The sequence below is a fragment of the Puma concolor genome, chromosome E1, assembly GCF_028749965.1.
Source record: "Puma concolor isolate L17-30 chromosome E1, mPumCon1.1.hap2, whole genome shotgun sequence".
Classification (NCBI taxonomy): Eukaryota; Metazoa; Chordata; class Mammalia; order Carnivora; family Felidae; genus Puma; species Puma concolor.
Window position 1 is genome coordinate 4320125 of NC_141680.1, and position 20678 is coordinate 4340802.

General features: G+C 46.3%; 2 protein-coding genes across 6 annotated transcripts in view; one reads left to right on the plus strand and one right to left on the minus strand.

Moving 5' to 3' along the window:
* STX8 (syntaxin 8) overlaps positions 1 to 5600 on the minus strand; it is a 220894-nt gene extending 215294 nt beyond the window's left edge. For 2 of the 4 annotated variants that reach the window (XM_086686005.1, XM_086686006.1), the window contains exon 1: positions 5460 to 5600. In XM_086686005.1, coding sequence (XP_086542131.1) covers positions 5460 to 5476 — 17 coding nt within the window. In that variant the 5' untranslated portion in view covers positions 5477 to 5600. The remainder of the gene's footprint in view (positions 1 to 5459) is intronic. The other 2 variants (XM_086686007.1, XM_086686008.1) reach the window with 2 other exon arrangements.
* CFAP52 (cilia and flagella associated protein 52) overlaps positions 5118 to 20678 on the plus strand; it is a 44875-nt gene continuing 29314 nt past the window's right edge. The window contains exons 1-4 of one of the 2 annotated variants that reach the window (XM_086686002.1): positions 5118 to 5619; positions 12719 to 12918; positions 13784 to 13920; positions 17910 to 18038. In XM_086686002.1, the coding sequence (XP_086542128.1) occupies positions 5193 to 5619; positions 12719 to 12918; positions 13784 to 13920; positions 17910 to 18038 (893 nt within the window). In that variant the 5' untranslated portion in view covers positions 5118 to 5192. Of the gene's footprint in view, positions 5620 to 6152; positions 6297 to 12718; positions 12919 to 13783; positions 13921 to 17909; positions 18039 to 20678 lie in introns of those variants that run through there. The other variant, XM_086686003.1, reaches the window with a different exon arrangement.

Consider the following 20678-nt stretch of genomic DNA (forward strand, 5'->3'; position numbering starts at 1 on the left):
TATCTGGGGAAGAGCTTCACAAAACAGGAACAGCAGGTACTGTTTATCCTCCAACAAAATGCGCTGGGACGCAGGACACCCCCTCCGGACATCTAAGCTCACAAGAACTCTCTGGAAACATTTGCCGAGCTTCTATTTGTTATTCAGAGTGTCGGGAGGCTTTGAAAAATCCACAATAAATTCCCCGGGGTCCCTTATTTTTTCCTTCTGGGACAGCCTTTTCGCTTCCTATTTGTTCTACAGAGAGCAGCTAAGTACACCTTGTATCTCTCCTACCAGGTGGCCCTGCTCTGCAGAGGAGGGACTAGGGCTGTCCTAGCACAAACTAGGGAAAACTGCTGTTTGCCCCCATGTCCCCATTTCTGCTTGAAATAGTAAATGATCCGTTTCTTAAAAATCTTTGAACTCCCACACATTACTCATCCACTGAGGGAACTCGGCAAATGTGTTTTTCGATAACGGCAAACCCCCCCCCCCCACATTTCTCCTTTTCCCCTCCATACTGTCACCTCTGAAAAGAGGAGCACAGACAGGTCTGACTCTGTGGTCCCAGACCAGACCTATGGAAATCGATAATAAGGTATGATACACTGCCTAACAACCACAGAGCCTAAATGGTAAGTACTCCTGGAGTTTGGGAGGGAGAGAAAGTAGTGTCGGCCGAGGCACTCGGACTGGACAGGGCTGGGCCACGAGGTGACACCCTGGGCTGAACAGCGAGGTTGAAGCAGGAGGGAGGGGCACATTCGGCTGAGCAGCCCTGGGTGAGAGGGTAAGGTATAAAAGGGGACAGATGCGTGGGAGCTAGTTTCTGCGGAGCCTTGAACACCAGAATTATCAGGGGAGGCTTTTGAAAAAAGAGGACGTTGGAGCTGTAGGGGATACTCTGGCATACCGACTGAGCCCCTGAAGAGGTTCTAGGAAATGCAGAAGGCCAAAATCCCAGATGTTTTGCTCCCAATCTTTACGTTCCCACATTAGCCTTGGAGAGTGCTAGTTCTGAAACTCTGCTACATGCTGGGATCACCAGGGAATCTTGAAACAACAACACAACCGATTCCTGGCTCCCAAACCCAAGCATCCTGCTTAAACGGGAATGGTTTTCTTATTATTTTTTTTAATGTTTATTTTTGAGACAGAGACAGACATATTGTGAGCAGAGGAGGGACAGAGACAGAGGGGGACACAGAATCTAAAGCAAGCTCCAGGCTCCAAGCCGTCAGCATAGAGGCTGACGCGGGGCTCGAACTCACAAACCACGAGATGGTGACCTGAGCCGAAGTTGGACGCTTAACCGACTGAGCCACTCAGGCGCCCTGGGAATGGGGTTTGACCTGAACACAAGGAGTTGTCAAAACTCCCCCTGGTGTTCCTACCTGGAGCAAAGTTTGAGAACCACAGGCAAAGAGGTCATGGGCAGCCTCATCACAGTATCAAACACACGAGTACCTAACGTAGTAGTTGAGGGGCACCTGGGTGGCTTAGTCAGCAGGGCCTCTGACTCTTGATTTCAGCTCAGGCCATGATGTCGTGGCTCATGAGTCCAGCCCCGTGTCGAGCTCTGCACTAATGGCACAGAACCTGCTGGGATTCTTGGCTCTCCCTCTCTCTCTGCCCCTACCCCACTTGTGCACACACACTCTCTCTCTCAAAATAAATAAACATTTAAATAAATAAATAAAGTACTACTTTAGGAAAACCTGCACTCATTTACATAAATGGCTGGGAACGAGAGAGGAGTGGCAGGAGACCAGAAGACTCCCATTCCATAACTGGTCACCAGTATCTCCTGTCTGCAAGGCACACAACTAAAAACATGGGGGGGGGGGGGGGGCCAAGGCAGAAACAGACAGCATGAAAGAACTGCCAGGGGCGCCAGGGGGGGCTCCGTCGGTTAAGCGTCCGACTTCGGCTCAGGTCATGATCTCGCAGTTGGTGAGTACGAGCCCCGCGTCGGGCTCTGTGCTGACAGCTGGGAGCCTGGAGCCTGCTTCGGATCCTGTCTCTCTCTCTCTCTCTCTCTGCCCCTTCCCTACTCACACTCACTCTCTCTGTCCCTCTCAAAAAATTTAAATAAATGTTACCAAAAAAAAAAAAGTTTTAAAGAGATGCCAGAGGCATTTGAAAGAAAAACCAAATATTCAATAATCAGATAGGAGGAGGGCAAGAAAAAGTGGATGACTGGAGTTTTCAGGCCCAAGGGACACAGAGGATGGTGATGCCACAGCAGAGACCGAAGACCTGAAAAGGGAAACACGCAGGAAGTCCCCTGTTCTACCACAAAAACACTGAATGCACAGTTAAATTCATACACACGTAAGGTTTACTTAAAAAAAAACAGGGGCGCCTGGGTGGCGCAGTCGGTTAGGCGTCCGACTTCAGCCAGGTCACGATCTCGCGGTCCGGGAGTTCGAGCCCCGCGTCAGGCTCTGGGCTGATGGCTCAGAGCCTGGAGCCTGTTTCCGATTCTGTGTCTCCCTCTCTCCCTGCCCCTCCCCCGTTCATGCTCTGTCTCTCTCTGTCCCAAAAATAAATAAACGTTGAAAAAAAAATTAAAAAAAAAAAAAAAAAACCTGGGGAAAAATGATGTGGAAGGCAGAAATGATACAAGTATGGCAGAAGGCTGGTAATTATAGGACCTGGGTGAGGAGTACAAAGGGGGTCGTTAGACTATCCCTTTCTGTATATTCTTTTACCTTCCACAACATTTTTGAGAATAGACCAAAAAGAAAAAAGAAAAGACCAACCAGAATACAAAACCGTTAAGGTCTGTTTAACTCTAACTCTTCCAGGAAGGGTGCATCACCAACACACATGTTGCCCTGGCAGGAAAGCTAATTAGCTTTAGCAAAGAACCTGTTCAGAGACAGTCATCCTTCTATTAAAAAGCGAGCTTACTGCTTGCTTTGATACGCCGGTAAAGCGGTCACGGCTCTATGCCATGACTGACCAGCCGAATACCATTCAGGAATAAAGCATCATTGATGTACGATTGTCAACAGCACGAACAGAAGGCTGTATGTAGCCAAGTCTGTTTTTATAAGGTTTTCAAAGCCCCGTTCCATACTCCCTCCTACCCTCCTGACCAGCAACCCACTTTGCAACGGAGCTAAGCTACCAGCACAGCAGAGTTTCCACCTGTTTCATAGTCAACGGACAAATGAGAAAGCCACGGAATCAAACTACCCGAGAGCAAAGGGAAAAATCATAAATGCATTTTCAGCATGAACTGGGGAAGGGGCTTGGGGCCCAAGGACAGCTTCCATCAATCTAAATGGATTATCACCTCTGAGCTCTATTTCCTACCTTATGTGTAAAGTGAGGGGGTCAGCTTCCAGGAAGTGGAGGGCAACTTAGCAAAACGTTATCAAGGGCCTTAAAAATGTTCATATCCTTGAACCCAACAGTTCACTTCCAGGAAGTGAGCCGAGGAAGTAAGAGATGGAACAAAGGGGCTGTCTCTGCAACAGTGAAACAAAACAAACTCTAATATTACAAAGAGGTACAAAAGAGGGAAATTAATTATGGTTATTCATATGATGCACTGTTATGTACCATTAAAAAAATCCTGTTTTTAGTAAATACTTAATGACACAGGGAAACGTTCCCTGCTTTGTCAAACATGCAGGTTTCCCTCACTATCCAAAAGTAGTCTTCCAATGAAACCTTTCATAAGGCAAAATGGGGTATAAAGCAAAAGGGCAATGACCACTAATTCATACAGAAAAATTTTTGAGCTTTCTCAGACCCCCAAAAATGACCTCTCTTGGTTTTTTCTGATACCTTAAGGCACATCTTGCTAACAGGTGCACAAAATAAACCAAAAAAAGCGCACAGGTTTTCACAGGCACAGCTCAAAGCTATCGTAGTCTGATGCTGTCATGCTGAGTATAGCTCCCAGGGAAGGAGCTTGGGGGGGGGGGGTCACTCTGCTGGTTAGGGTGCACAATGCCCCTAAGACAGCTTGCTGCAAAATAAACGCTGAATGCTATTTTCGCTTTCCGCATTTTTTTCATAAAAGCAAAAACCCCCTTCAGATTTCTTTTGGTTAGAGAAAACAGGAACTAAGGTAGGTCTTTCCTAAAAGCAAAGTGGCATAAGGTGAAGTTTCAAAAAGCCACGGACGCTTGTATATGTATCATTATATGTACATACACAGGCATATTATATAAACTAATGTATTCATTTTAAAAATCAATAATGGCTGGCTATCATTCCAAATGACAAAGTTGAAGATGTTTCTCCCCTCTGCAAATATTCAGTACTTCCGAAATTTTCTATCAGGGTGTATACAATTGTTAAAACTTGGTGGGAAAAAATTAGCGTTAAATCAAGTAAGCCATTGGCCAGGTCACCCAGATCCCAGAGCGTGCTAACTTTGATCTTGCACACCATTCTCCTGGTAGCCATCCTGCCTACAACTTCAACAATTATAAATTCTACCAGAAATACTAACCTAAAACATAAAGTCCAACAAGAACTTTGCAGAGCTATATAACACGCTTTTCATTATGAAACAAAAAAAGTCAAGTCCGATATGCCATAGCAATATGTTCCTTGGGGTCAGTACTTGTGTCTGTCGTCGTTCAGTCCTTGGGACTTAATTGTGGAGGGAATGACCCTTCCCAGCTCTTGTTCTGCTGCAGAAGTTGCAGCAGAGGAAAACAGCCTTCGTGACGCTGACTCAGGTAAGGGTTAAATGCCCTATAAACAAATGCGTAATTTCCCTCCCTGATTCCGGTAAGTTTTTTTGAAGGGCCCACAAGATCTAAGTCCTAGAGCCAGCTGGTGACTTAACTGGCGGGTGACCATGCATTCTGAACCTCGGCTTCTCCGCCTGTGAAGTAAGGGGCCGGGGGTGGGGGTCACCAGATGGACCGGCATTGCACGAAAAGGTTACTTGGACTTCACTTTCAACGTTTATTTTTGGGACAGAGAGAGACAGAGCATGAACGGGGGAGGGGCAGAGAGAGAGGGAGACACAGAATCGGAAACAGGCTCCAGGCTCTGAGCCATCAGCCCAGAGCCTGACGCGGGGCTCGAACTCCCGGACCGCGAGATCGTGACCTGGCTGAAGTCGGACGCTTAACCGACTGCGCCACCCAGGCGCCCCAGGACTTCACTTTCCCGAGAGTCCAGGGAAGCCAGCACCAGCCACCTCCACAGCCAGGACGGGCGGGAAATCTCCCCAGATGCAGCCGAGAAGGGCTGAAGGCATGTTCCGGGGTTCGGCACAAGCCCGCAACTCCCCGGTGTCCCTCCCCCCATCCGGGGCCGCCCCTGCGAACACCGAGGGTGGCGGGACACGGCAGGGTCTCCCTCGGCTGGGGAAGGGGCCCCGCTGCCCCTCCCCTCTTCCCGAACGTTCCCCGGCCCCAGAGCCTGGCGACCGCCGGCTCCCCGGAATCCCGGCCTCCCTCGCGAACCCCTCCGCGCGGCCGCCCTCACCCCGGGCTCACCAGGGGTCCGGGGCCATCGCGCTGTCTCCGCCCGCCTTCGGACACTTCCTGCTCGAGGCAGCTGACTACGGCGGCCCGCGCGGCTCACACCCCGCGGTTCGGCCCGGGCGCGACCGGAACCTGCCGTTTCCCCCGGTGCGTGTGCGCTGCAGCCTCCAAGGTAGGGAAGCCACCCCCCCAGCAACCCTTAGGTCGGCGCGAACAGCCCGGCGCAATTAAAATAAAACTTTTGGACAAAAATCGAAGCATTTTCCCGGGAAGGTGGAAGCGTCTCAAGCCCTCCGGCAGTTACCCGAAGTTGCAACCCGCTTCAAACAAAAAACACACAAAAACTGGACTGTGGGCATAGTTGCACAGCTGTGTACATTAACTAAACCTCAGAGTGAGTTTTATACGTAAAGTTATACCTCACTAAAACTTAAAAAAAAAAAAATTGTTAATCCTGCTTCAAACAAAGGACCCAAAGAATGGCAATTATAGATTGTCTTATAGCACCCTTCCCTAAATGACACTCGGTGATTGGTTATGCGGTTACGAAAAGAGTCCGTAGGGGGAAACGTGCAGCCAGTGCCCCTAAATTTTCAGGGAAATTGGGAGGAAAAGGAGCCCTCTCTGCTTCCGCAGCGGGAGCTCAGGGCTCGGCAGCCGGGAGCGTGCGCGGGCCTGCGCCCGGCGCGCATGCGCGCGTCCGTTACCATACCGACCAGGAGACGCTGCGCGGCCCGAGGCAGGGAGAGGGAGCGCCTGCTGTCCAGGGGATGGAGAACCAAATTCCTCCCGAGGCCGAGGTGGCCGAGGTGGCCGAGCTGGAGCTTGAGGCCGCGATCGGCTTCAATGGTGAGGCCTCGAACGTGTCTGGGCGGGGGGTGGCAAGCCCTGGGGACAAGTAGCGCAAACAGGGACCGTGGGACACCGGGTGGCACCTGGAAGGCAGCGGGACCCTGGCAAGAGCCAAATTCTCTCCCGCCCCCAAGGCCCTGGGGAATCACATCCTCGCCACAGACCTCAAAGACCGGGATGGTTTCACAGCACCTAAGAGGGACAAGTGCCTGCTCACGGGACCGAAGCATGAGTAAGGGTGGTCGTAACCCATCTCCCCCTGGTCAGCTCTGCCCTGGCCCTGTGACCCCGCGAGCCCCCGCAGCTGCCTGCCCCTGGGTAACCGCGGGATGGCTGAGTCCTGTTCGGCCCCTGGGCACAACTACCAGAACCCCAGCTGATGTGCCCATGAGAATGGGCTGGGGACCGAACGTGGCAGTGAGCATCCGTTTTAGGGGATGATCTTGTCCTCTAACCCGGAGAAGGACCCTAACACTGAGGGTGTCAGGGGAGGCTGCGGAAGCGGGTAGATGCTTCTGTCCTGGAGGCCTGGCGGTTCTGCTCACACCTTATTTATGACTGCCTGATAGTTTGAACATGAAGGGGGGTAATGCTCTTTGTTTTTGTGTGTGAGGGAAGGAAACAAGCGCGTTACATTTAGAAAAAGCAAACTTTTTTTTTTAAAGTGTGTTGTGCTGCCCGAAAGTTTTAAAATTGTAATACTGCAGACCAGAACTGTCAATGGCTAAAGCTTTAGGCACATTCTGGAACCTAGAGCTTGACTCTTCGTGTTAGTTTAACAGTCTCTTACAGATAGTGGGCACTTCTTAGCACATCTGAGATATCGGCCATCTTTAGAGCTGGTGGCAAGGTCATTGGTAAAGGAAGTGAGTGACCGCTGGTGAGTGTAGGGGGTCAGTGCAGCGCTCTGCAACTGAATTCATGATGTTTTGTGGAGCTCTAAGAGTAAATATATGGGGGCCACCTGGTGGCTCAGTTAGTTAAGCCTCCTACTATGGCTCACATCATGATTTATTTCCGGGTTCGTGAGTTCAAGCCGCGGTACCCGGCTCTGCAATGCCGGTGCTGGGTCTGCTTGGGATTCTCTCTCTCTCCTTCTGTCTCTCTCTTTAGCTAAAATAAACTTTAAACACTAAAAAAAAGTTATAAAAAAAGAGTAAATAGATGGTACATTATATTCCAGTGCCTTCCATGGCCATTACTAGTTATCTTGGCCTTTTAAAATGGCCCAAATTAATGGAGTTATTTTTACTTCGCTGGTTTTGTGACAATTTATATTATATTCTTTCCTGTAGTCAAATACACATTTCTATAGAACCACTATATGCCAAATAGTATGCTATGTTCTGAGAATACAGGGATAAATCCATAGCCACACTTAAGAAGAGTTTAGGAAACTGGAAAAATACAGTGAAGCCCAAAGAAAAATCAGCCATCGTTACATTTTGCAAAGATAGTGCTGTTAAAGGTTTGATGTGGTTCTTTCAAATATATATTTACATATAAACTTTTAAAAATTTTTTTTTCATTTTCATTTTTTATTCTTTTACATTTATTCATTTTTGAGAGCCAGAGCACCAGCGAGGGAGGGGCACAGAGAGAAAGGGAGACAGAGAATCGGAAGCAGGCTCCAGGCTCTGAGCTGTCAGCACAGAGCCCAACGCAGGGCTCGAACTCCCGAACGGCAAGATCATGACCTGACCTGAAGTGGGATGCTTAGCCAACTGAGCCACCCAGGTGCCCCTTTTTAAAAACAATTTTTAATGTTTATTTATTTTTGAGAGTGATGCAGGGGGAGAGGGGAAGAGAGAGAGAGAGAGAGAGAGGGAGACACAGAATCCAAAACAGTCTCTAGGCTCCCAGCCCAACACAGGGCTCGAACTCACGAACCACAAGATCATGACCTGAGCTGAAGTCAGTGTTTAACTGACTGAGTCACCCAGGCACCCCTAAACCTTTTTTAAATGAACGGGGGCTCATACTGTATAATTTTAGACTTTTTTTTCCTACCTAACTCCACTTAGCACTATGCCATGTACATTTTCCCTTAGCACAGAGTTTGAGTGGGGGAGAGACAGAGAGAGAGGGAGAAACAGACTCCTAAGTGGGCTCCAGGCGCTGAGCTGTTAGCAGAGAGCCTGACGCAGGGCTCGAACCCATGAACTGTGAGATCATGACCTGAGCCGAAGTCCGAAGCTTAACCAACGGAGCCACTCAGGTGCTCCTGTGCAGGGTTACTATAGGGCTCTTTTATTTTTATCATAAAATAGTGCAACAGAAATTTAGAATGCCGTAATAAATACCAAGTATTGCACACAGGATTAGCAAGTTTTGATACTGTTTCTTATTTGAGTTAATTTTTTTGAGTTTATGTCTTTTCTTTATTTTGAGAGAGAGAGAGACAGAGAGACAGAGGCAGAATCCCAAGCAGGCTCTGTGCTAACAGCACAGAGCCTGATGTGGGGCTCAATCCAACAAACCGTGAGATCGTGACCTGAGCCAAAATCAAGAGTCAAGCTCAACTGACTGAGCCACCCGGGCGCCCCTTGAGTTAATATTTTTGAGAAAAAAGTACACATTTTAAGTCCTCTCTTCTATCACACTATCCTATCCTTTCTCCCTCTGTAGAGACAACCACTACCCTGAAGTTAATGTGAACCCTTCCCAGCCATGCTTTCAAAGCTTACGGTGTGTGTAAAATATTAAATATGCTATCTATAAATAATTTATACAGTAAATGTGCAAGTTTTTATATTTTATAGAAATGGTTTCATCCTGCACACATTCTGAAGCCTGCTTTTTTTTTCCACCCAGCATTTATGCAATCTTCTCATGTCGATTAATTTAACTCCGCTACTCCCTTGTGTAAATACACCAACATTAGTTATCTATTCCCCGTAGATGGTCTTTTAATTTATTTGCAACTTTCTGCTACTACAAGGCTGCAAGGCTGCAGTGAACACCTTTGTAGTGGCCTGTAGACACAATTGCAAGTATTTCTCTAGGTCACGTACCAAAGAGTGGAACACCTGGGTCCTAGGGTGTGTGCGTGCTCAACCATTCTGAACGTGGCTGTGTTGTTTTCCAAAGCTATTCCACCGAAGTACCTTCCCACAACGCTGTTGTATGAGCGTTTCCTTTTGTTCACATCACCGCTAATGCTTGCTATTATCGGCCTTTTTAATTTTAGCTGTTATGATGGAAATGAAACAGTGTCTCATTTGGGATGCAATGCTCATTACTTTGATGACTATAGTTTCACATGTTTATTGTTTTTTTTTTTTTAATTCCTCCCTCCTACATTGCCTGTTCATAGCCTTTGCTCATTTTTCCATTGGAGCAGATGTGCTTTCTTATTTGTTTGTGGTAGCTCTTTGTATGTTCTGGATATAATCCTTATCTATTACGTACATTGCAAACATCTTCTCCTGGTTTGGGTTTTTCTTTTCATTTTGTCATTTGTCATCAGAAGTCTTAGGTTCTTAACATAACTGGAGGACTACGGTGGCCTTCTCTGTTAGGATTTGCTCTCTTTGTGGCACGTTTAAGAAGTCATCTCCTACAACTTGTGTACACATGAAGTCTTGTTTGTCACAGGTCCTTGATCTACCTGAAATGTATTGTTTGTGGATGGTGTGAGGTAGGATCTGATTTTGCTTTTTCCATATGGATAGTCAAATGATTGCTTATTAGGTAACTGCAATTGAAAATGTATATATGAACATGAAGAGGGAGCATAGGACAAGCTGAGGGCAAAGCACAAACTAGCATACCCATGCCCCACCCCCCTCCCCCCAGGTGGGATGTGTGTCCCCCGCAGGTAGGATGTGTGACATTCCTGGCTGCCCAAGAACAAAGGAGAAGACAGACAACAAATGGTTAAACTGATAGAGTCACCATCGGGTTAAAAATATCTTAGTACAACTGCAAGAAAAGGGCAATCTAGGGGCACCTGGGTGGCTCAGTCAGTTAAGCATCCAACTTCAGCTCAGGTCATGATCTCACGGTCAGTGAGTTCAAGGCCCGCCTTGGGCTCTGTGCTGACAGCTCAGAGCCTGCAGCCTGCTTTGGATTCTGTGTACCCCGCCCCCTCTCTATGCATCGCCCACTCTGCTCTGTCTCGCTCTGTCTCTCAAAAATAAATAAATGTTTTTTTAAAATTAGGGGGAAAAAAAGGGGGCAATCTTATCAATAGCCTAATGTCCAGGAACTCCCTACTGTCTTAAGGATAGGGTTTTGCTAGAGTGAAAACCAGCCTTAGCCTGACAATAGCTAGGCCTCCAGTACCCTGTGAGTCTTTTTCGCATGTGGAAATCCCTTTAAGAAACGTCCTCTTGACTTTACCTCCCCCAACACCATGGTATATAACCAGTCATACTTCACAGCCCCAGTGCAGCTCTTCCTGCCACAGGTCCTGTCCCCGTGCTTTAACAAAATCATCTTTTTTGCCCCAAAGACGTCTTTAAGAATTCTTTCTTGGCTGTCAGCTCCGAACCCCACCATCACCCCAAAACCTCATCAGACAGATCACCCCCAAAGACAGAAACCTTAGGCTTTGGAGAACTTACAACAGGAAAAAGGAACAATCTCAAGTAAAGCGAAAGAAATCATTTAGTCAATAAATACATTTGACAATTTGAGCAAAAGAAAAAAAAAGAAAGAAAGAAAAATCTGTGATCTATTTAGCGACTGGAATCACATTCTGTACCAAAATAAATTCTAGAGGGAGTTAAATGTAAAAGATGAATTCATTAAAAGATGAGAACATGATATTAATAAATATTTATGACTCTTTTGATGGAGTAGGAGATAGCCATAGAATGGTTTTAAAATACCCTGGAATAAATGTACTAAGAAATGTGTGAGATCTTTATGGAGAAAAATCGAAAATGGAAGCCCTAAAAGGAGATTTCATAGAAAAACATATCCTGTTTTTAGAAAGGAGATTGAATATATTATTATAAAAATTATTTTTCCTTAATCTATACATTTAATACCATGGCACTAAAAATGATTTTTAACTAATCAAGTTGACTTTACGGTTTGTACTGTAAAATAGTATCAAGCCTAGCCCCCCAAATTCTGGCCAAAGTTGAGTGATAAGGGAGGACCTCTCTTTTACAATAAAGCATATTGCAAAGGTTTATAATTGGGGTGATGGTTCTTGCCACAGAGCTGGAGGATGGGGTCTCACTGTGAGAGGTCTGGGCTTCCTTAGAGCAAGCGCCTGGTGGTGACTCGGAACCAAATTATCTTTACCTTGGGGGCAGTGGGGGCAGTGAATTCACGTTCGTACTGTGCTTCCCACTCACCCAGACTGGCTGTTGGTATTTCCTGCTTCTCAGGATTCCAAGAATTGGCCTTGCTCTCCAGAGTGAGGTTCCTGGACCACCATCAGCATCTCCTGAGAACTTGTCAGAAATTCAGAACCTCAAGGAGCACCCGGGTGGCTCAGTGGGTTCAGCGTCTGGGTTCGCGTCTGACTTCAGCTCAGGTCATGATCTCGCGGTTTGTGAGATCTGTACTGACAGCTCAGAGCCTGGAGCCTGCTTTGGATTCTGTGTCTCCCTCTCTCTGTCCTCCCCCGCTTGCACTCTGTCTCTCTGTCTCAGAAATAAATAAACATTTAAAAAAAAAAAAAAGATTAAAAAAAAAAAAAGAAATTCAGAATCTCAGCTCCCCTTCCAGACCTGAAATCAGAATCTGCATTTTAACCAGATCCCCTGGCAATTTTATGCATTGAAGTCTGAGAACTGGTATACTAGACCGACCTTGTCAGTGGAATAAAATTACATATATTACTACCCCCCCACCAACCCACTTGTTTTAGTTGAACTCACATTTTTTTATTTCAAAATTTGTATTTAATTTTGTTTTATTTATTTTTTTAATGTTTATTTATTTTTGAGAGAGAGAGACAGGCAGACAGACAGAGCGCAAGCAGGGGAGGGCAGAGAGAGAGAGGGAGACACAGAATCCAAAGCAGGCTGCAGGCTCCGAGCTGTTAGCACAGAGCCCGACGCGGGGCTTGAACTCACGAACCGTGAGATCATGACCTGAGCCGAAGTCGGACTCTCAAGTGACTGAGCCACCCGGGCACCCCTGTATCAAAAAAAAAAAAAAAAAAAAAAAAAAAAAAAAATATATATATATATATATATATATGTATGTATATATACGTTTGTATATATATGTATATACATATACAGGCTACTTGTGCACCTAATTATTACTATTTTTTTAAATTATTATTATTATTTTTAAGTAAGCTCCACACCCAACACAGGGCTTGAATTCAGAGAGATCAAGAGTCACACACTGTTCTCACTGAGCCAGCCAGGCACCCCTAATTATCACCATCTTTGTTTTTTCTTTCTTTCTTCCTTTAATCATTACTATTTTTAATCTCTCTCTTCTAGGACACGTGCCCACTGGTCTGAAATGCCATCCTGACCAGGAACATTTGATTTTCCCCCTGGGCTGCACAGTCCTGATCCAGGCAATAAATACTCAGGAACAGAACTTCCTGCACGGCCACAGCAACAACGTCTCCTGTGTGGCCATCTCCAAGAGTGGGCTGTACCTTGCCTCCGGGCAAGTCACGTTCATGGGTTTCAAGGTGAATGAACTGAAAAAATAGTTCCTTGTAAATCGATACGGAGGTGACTCCCTAGAAACCCCCCCCCCCCAACTTCAGGGCAGCTCTGCGATGGTCCCTGGTTTTCCCCTCTTCTTCCTCATGGCCTCCTCTTTGAGCTCATTTTTATTCCCTCCGGCTGAGAGTAAGCACCCTGGTGTTTACACCTGACTCCGCAGAGAGTGGACTGATAATGCTCAGGAACAAAAAGTCCCTGCTTAATTTATTTATTTAAAAAAATTTTTTTAATGCTTATTTATTTTGAGAGAGAGACAGACAGAGCTTGAGTGGGGGAATGGCAGAGAGAGAGGGAAACCGAATCCGAAGCAGGCTCCAGGCTTCCAGCTGTCAGCACAGAGCCTGATGCGGGGCTCGAACTCATGAACCACGAGATCATGCCCTGAGCCGAAGTCAGATGCTCAACCAACTGAGCCACCCAAGTGCCCCTTTGCTTAATTAATAAATTTTTTAAAATATTTTTTTAATGTTTGTTTATTTTGAGAGAGAGAGAGAGAGAGCAAGTGTGCGAGCAGGGGAGGGGTGGAGAGAGAGAATCCCAAGCAGGCTCCACGTTGTCAGCACAGAGCACAGAGCCTGACGAGGGGCTCGACCCCAGAACAGTGAGATCATGACCTGAGCCAAAGTCGGACGCTCAACCGACTCAGCCACCCAGGCGCCCCCTCTGCTTAATTTTAAATGGTTTCCTCCCTGTTGCCCTTAATGTTTGTGAGACGCAGTCTAATCTCCAGAAAAGTGCTCTTACTGATTGTTTTTCACCGAGAGGTAGCTCTGTGCTGGGACTCTTCTGAAGCCGGTCTGCGATCTGACAGTGTCTTCTCGCCCCCAGGCAGATATCATTCTGTGGGATTATAAGAAAAGGGAGCTGATTGCCCGGCTGTCACTTCACAAGGGCAAAATCGAAGCACTGGCCTTTTCACCAAATGATTTGTACTTGGTATCACTAGGAGGCCCAGACGACGGAAGGTAATGAACTCAATACGTTTACTTATTTTTCACCGGGCATATTTCTAGTTATGTCATCCTCTCTCTCCCCTCCGATGTTCTCTGTCGGCCTGTCCACATTCATGTGTGTGTCTCATATGAAAAGCCTACGGGGAAAATACGGTAGTGCAACACTTCTCGACCTTAGCTGCATGCTGAAGCCCACTGGGGAGCTTTAGAAAATCACTGATGCCTGGGGGGGCGTCTGAGGGGGCTCATTCAGTTGAGAATCTGGTTTCGGCTCAGGTCATGATCTCACGGTTCGTGAGTTTGAGCCCCCGAGTCGGGCTCCGTGACGACAGCGTGGAGCCTGCTTGGGATTCTCTCCCTCTCTCCCTCCCTCTCTGTGACTCCCTTGCTCTCTCTCTCTCTCTCTCAAAGTAAATAAATAAACTTAAAAGAATTTTTTTCAAGTATAATAAACAAGGTTATATTAGTTTCAGGTGCACAAAACAATGATTCAACAATTCTAGGCATTACTCAGTGGTCATCGAGATAGGTGGACTTTTGAGGTGGACTTCTATCTATCTCTACCTTCTCCCCACCCACCTCCCCTCTGGCAACCATCAGTCTGTGGTCAGTACTTAAGAGTCTGTTTTGTGTGTGTGTGTGTGTGTGTGTGTTTTCTACATTCGTTTGTTTCTTAATTTCCACATGTGAGTGAAATCATACAGTAATTGTGTTTCCCTGACTTATTTCACTTAGCATCATACCCTCTAGTTCCATCCGTGTTGTTGCAAATGGCAAGATTTCATTCTTTTTGGTAGCTGAGGAATGTTCTTATATATCCCACGTCTTTTTTGTGCATTCACTTGTTGATGGACGCTTGGATTGCTTCCATATCTTGGCTATTATAAATAATGCTACAGTAATAATATCTATCTTTTTGAATTAGCGTCTTCATTTTCTTTGGGTAAATACCCAGGAGTGAAATTACTGGATCATAGGGTAGTTCTATTTTTAATTTTTTTGGGAGAACCTCCCTACTGTTTTCCACAGTGGCCACACCAGTTGGCATTCCCACCAACAGTGCACGAGGGTGCCTTTCTCTCCACATCCTTGCCAACATTTGTTGTTTCTTATGTTTTTGATTATAGCCATTCTGACAGGTGTGAGGTGATATCTCATTATGGTTTTGATTCGCATTTTCCTGATGGTGAGTGACACTGAACATTGTTCATGTGTTTGTTGGCCATCTTTTTTTTTTTTAATTTTTTTTTTAACATTTATTTATTTTTGAGACAGAGAGAGACAGAGCATGAACGGGGGAGGGTCAGAGAGAGGGAGACACACAGAATCTGAAACAGGCTCCAGGCTCTGAGCTGTCAGCACAGAGCCCGACGCGGGGCTCGAACTCACGGACCGTGAGATCATGACCTGAGCCGAAGTCGGCCGCTTAACCAACTGAGCCACCCAGGCGCCCCTGTTGGCCGTCTTTATGTCTTCTTTGGAAAAATGTCTATTCAGATTCTCTGCCCATTTTTAAATTTGTTTTTGTTGTTGTTGTTGTTGTTGTTTTGGTGTTGAGTTGTATAAATTTTTTATATATTTGGACCCCTTACTGGATACGTCATTTGCAAATACCTTCTTCCATTCAGTAGGTTGCTTTGTTGTTTTGTTGATGGTTTCACTGTGCAAAAGCTTTTTGCTTTGGTGCTTTAGTCCCAGTAGTTTTAATTCTGCTTTTATTTCCTTGCTAGAGGAGACAGATCTAGAAAAACGTTTCCATGGTCACTGTCAAAGAGACTATTGCCTGTGTTTTCTTCTAGGAAGGAGTTTTATGGTTTCAGGCCTCACAGTTAGGTCTTTAATATGTTTTGAATTTATTTTTGCCCATGGCGTAAGAAGGTGGTCCAGTTTCGTTCTTTCGCGTGTCGCGTAGCTGTCCGGTTTTCCCAACACCATTTGTTGAAGAGACTGTCTTTTATCCATTGTGTATTCTTGTTTCCTTTATCATAGGTTAGTTGAGAGAGAGAATCCCAAGCAGGCTCCACACCATCACCATAGAGCCCAACGAGGGGCTCGAACTCACAAACTGTGAGGTAACAACCTGAACCGAAACCAAGAGTTTCATAAAGTTTTAGGGCATTTTTAAACACTCCAAGAAGAGACCCTACACCCGCTAGCAGTCACTCCCCGTTCCCGCTCCCCGACTACCCTCTCAGCCCCAGGCAACCCTGATCCACTTTCTGTCTCCAGAGATTTGCCCGTTCTCCGTGTTTCACATGAATGGGATAATATAATATGTGGCCTTTTGTAGCTGATTTTTTTTATTAAGCATAATGTTTTCAAGGTCCATGCATGCTGTGGCATGTGTCGATCCTTCACTCTCTTTATTGTCAAATAATATTCCATTGTATTATTTTCTTCACATTTTCTTCATCCATCAGTGGATGGGGCTTTGTTTATTTTGTTTTATTTTTTTATGTTTATTTATTTTTGAGAGAGGGACAGAGACAGAGGGTGACAGGGGGAGGGGCAGAGAGAGTGGAAGACACAGAATGCAAAGCAGGCTCCAGACTCCGAGCTGTCAGCACAGAGCCTGATGCGGGGCTCGAACTCACGAACCGTGAGATCGTGACCCGACGCTTAGCTGACTGAACCACTCAGGCGCTCCTAGTGGGTGGGGCTTTGGGTCTTCCCCACTTTTGGACTATTGGTAATAATGCGGCTATGAAGACTCATGTGCAAGATTTGATGTAGATGTATGTTTTCATTTCTTTTAGGTATGATGTACTTGGTTTAAGAGTCTTTTTGGAGAAGATTACCTACTTATCATTATAACTTTTTGACTTTTTAAGTGATATTTCTCTCGAGTTTTCCACTTCAGATGGTTATCTATCGATTTCCTACCAAGAAAAAAAATTATGGCTCTTACACCACCTCCTACCTCCTCATTCCTACCAATCTTGGTTATACCTTGATTTTAGAGCGCCTGTGATAATACCTTCTACATGTAGAAAATTTGGGAAGCATAGCTAGACATACTTTTGCATTAACAGAGTTTGTAACATTAACCTTCTTTTTCTTTAATATTTTGATTCCGGTGTTCCCCAGCATTTTTAGTATTATTGTCTGAACACATTCAGTTTAGGACTAAGTTGTGTGATTACACCCAGAAAGAAGGAGCTGGGATCCAAAGCGGTGCTTCTCACAGTGTGGTCCCCAGACCAGCAACATCGACATCACTGGGGACCTTTTAGAAAAGCGAGACCTCAGGCCCCACCCCAGACCTGCTGAATCAGAAGCTCTCGGGGTGAGTCCCGGCAGCCTCTGTCTGAACAAGCCCTCCAAGTGATTCTGATGCACGTTCAAGTGTGGGAACAGTGCCTTATGTCATCTGTCCTCTTCATCGCGTTGTTCTGTTCTGGAATACTTCTCCTAGGAACTTTTGTTTTACATGAGACAAATGAGTGGTAAATGTTTATGCCTTGGCTATCTGCAAATGTCTTTTGTTTTTTTAATGTTTATTTTTGACAGAAAGAGAGAGTGTGAGCGGGGAGGGGGCAGAGACAGAGAGGGAGACACAGAATCTGAAGCAAGCTCCAGGCTTTGGGTTGTCAGCACAGAGCCCGATGTAGGGCTAGAACTCATGAACCGTGAGATCATGGCCTGAGCTGCAGTGGGATGCTTCCAGGCGCCCCTGAAAATGTCTTTATTTTAGCATCAGACTTGACTGATGGGATCACTGGTTTCTAGCCTCATTACCATCTTCCTTCAAAACATTTTCAGTGTCACCCACTAATCTAATACCCAGCGTGATGGAGGAGACATCTAGTGGGGGAAGGGGGTCAATTCTTTTGTTCCTTTGTAAGTAACCTTTTTTTTTTCCTTTCTAGAACCACTAAAAAATAATAATAATAAATAAAAATATATAAAATTAAAAACAAAAACAAAAGAAAACAAAAAACTGTTTCTTACCGTGAGAGCCTGTCTTCCCCTGACTTTTTCGGTCCCTCTCGTTTTGGCAGTGTGGTGGTGTGGAACATAGCCAAGAGAGAAGCCATCTGTGGCAGCCCGGCGGCCGGCCTCAACGTGGGGAATGCCACGACAGTGATCTTCTCGAGGTGCCGAGACGAGATGTTCGTTACCGCCGGAAAGTACGTGTCTGCGGTCGGCGTTTTCAGAACTCGTAAACGGCTGCGTTTGCTTGTGCAGAAAGCACGTCCACTCGAGTTTGGGGGGGGAACATAGTATTCGTCCCGGCAAATCCCCTCCCGTCGTAAATTTGCATGACGCTGCAGTCCTTAAACATCCTTTGAACTGAAAGTCTTTCAAATACCGGTTAGTTGAGCATTCCGTGCTTCCCCCTGAGAAGGGTCTGCTTTCCCGCTGAATTGATTTCAGGTTCCGGTTACTTGTCACTGATAACACACGCCCTACGATGCATGCTCCCAGGGGAATGTGCCGGAATGCACAGATTGGCTTACAGGTTGACGTTTCTTAGCACCTGCTCTCGAGTTAGGCCTCCTGAAAGGAGAGTTTGCGAATGAACCGTGCCAGGAGCCCTCAGGTGTTTGCTTTTTAGCCACGTGAGATCATTTCCAGCAGTGACAGCTTGTCACCAGCCAATGGGGACCAAGCCAGAGGCCAGCATCTGTCTAACAGAAGAAGTTAATTTACAGATTCACCAACAGGGCCCTGCTTGGAGTTTGAGGTGAAGTCCGCACAAAAGCATCCTCTCTAATGTGGTGTGTCAGTTCAGAGGTCGAAAAGCTGTCGGGCGCCTGGTGGCTCAGTTGGTTAAGCATTCGACTTTGGCTCAGGTCGCGATCTTGCGGTTCGTGAGTTCGAGCCCCGCGTGGGGCTCTGCACTGACAGCTCAGAGCCTGGAGCCTGCTTCAGATTCTGTGTGTCTCTCTCTCTGCCCCTCCCCTGCTCATGCTCTGTCTCTCTCTCTCAAAAATAAACAACCAATAAAAAAAAAAAAAAAAAAGCTCTGAGCGCAGTGGGGTCGAGGTACCTGTTGGGCGGAACTATCTTTTTCAACCCCTCTGTCGGCTCCCATCTGTGACGTCACTGGCTACTTTTCAGCCAGATCAAAGAAGTGGTCCTGCCCTACGTCTCAGCCATTTCCAGCCCCCACCCTGGGGTATGCAGCCCGCCTTTGTTCCGGGGTAATTATGTGTGTGCAAGCGTTTACTTCCTGGCCATGAAACTGGCTGGCCGAATGGAAGCCAGCCCCTAGGGAGCGAATCTCACTAGGAGAGCGCCCTGAGCCTGAAGCAGCTGCCCGTGTCCTACCCCTGTCTTCAGAGGCAACTCACCGCCACGCAGGGCTTCTTCGTTGGGGTCCTTGTTTCCTGAGGGTCCAGCTGCTGGTGTCCATGGACACCCTTACTCCAGGAGCCTAAACTTGAATTGAAGCCCCTTTCCCCCCTTCCCCTCCCCCTCATCCTTCCTTCCCCTGCCCCTCCTCCCCCTCCCTCCTCCTCCTTCCCCCCTCATCCTCCCCTCCACCTTTCTCCCTCTCCCTGTTTCTCCCTGTCCCCCTCCTCCCCCTTCCCCTCCCTCTCTCCCTGCCCTGCAAATGAAAAATATATATATATATTTTTTTTTAAGTTTATTTATTTATTTTCAGAGAGACAGAGACACCTGAGAGGGGAAGGGGCAGAGAGAGAGGGAGAAAGAGAGAGAGACTCCGAAGCAGGCTCTGCACTGTCAGTGGGGCTCAAACTCACGAACCATGAGATCATGACCTGAGCCTAAATCAAGGGTGGGAGGCTTACCGACTGAGCCACCCAGGCGCCACCCCCGCCCCACCCCCAACAAATTTTTTAAGGACAATCTGTATTCTAGGTCTGCTTTGGTTGCATGTGACCGTGATAGCCGAGAACAAGTAAGGACTCCTGCGTTAAGATTTCTGGTATGGCACCCATGATATCCTCCATGATGGTCCCTATTTCAGATACTCCACTATATCATCCCTCATGAGAGATCCTGCAAATTCCAATTTGACGTCCAAGTGACATCCACCAGGAAGGCCATGGAAAAGCTGATTTTTTTTTTTTAATTTTGAAAGTACGCAAAATATGTATTGGAACAAGAAATAGATTTGTATTCAAATAAGAAAGCATTCAAAATACTTCTTAAGCACTTACTATGTGCCTAACTCTGGAAGCTAAAAAAAAAAAAAAAAAAAAAAAAAAAGGAAAGCTGAACTTGACCTATTTTTGTTTTTTTATTTTTATTTTCTTTTAAAGTTGACTTACTTAAGTAATCTCTACGCCCAATGTGCGGCTCAAATTCACAACCCTGAGATCAAGAGTCACATGCTGTACTGATGCGGCCAGTCAGGCGCCCTGATCCATCTTTTTTTTTTTTAAATGCTTGTTTATTTTTGAGAGAGAGAGAGACTGAGTGTGAGTAGGGGAGGGGCAGAGAGAGAGAGGGAGACACAGAATCTGAAGCAGGCTCCAGGCTCCAAGCTGTCAGCACACAGCCCAATGAGGGACCCAAGCTCACGAATTATGACATCGTGACCTGAGCCGAAGACGGACGCTCAACCGACTGAGCCACCCAGGTGCCCCCCCACCCCGATCAATCTATTTTTAAATTAATCTTTCCTGCCTTCAACTGTTAGCTTCAGCTCTGATGTTGACCGCAATATGTTTCTACAGTTACAAATTCAGATTAGCTCAATATGTAATGAGTAAATGCCAGTTATATGCCAAATCTCGTGTCCGGTACTGATTTCGTTTGGCCTTCGGTTACTTAGTCTCCTTTCTCATGAAGACAGG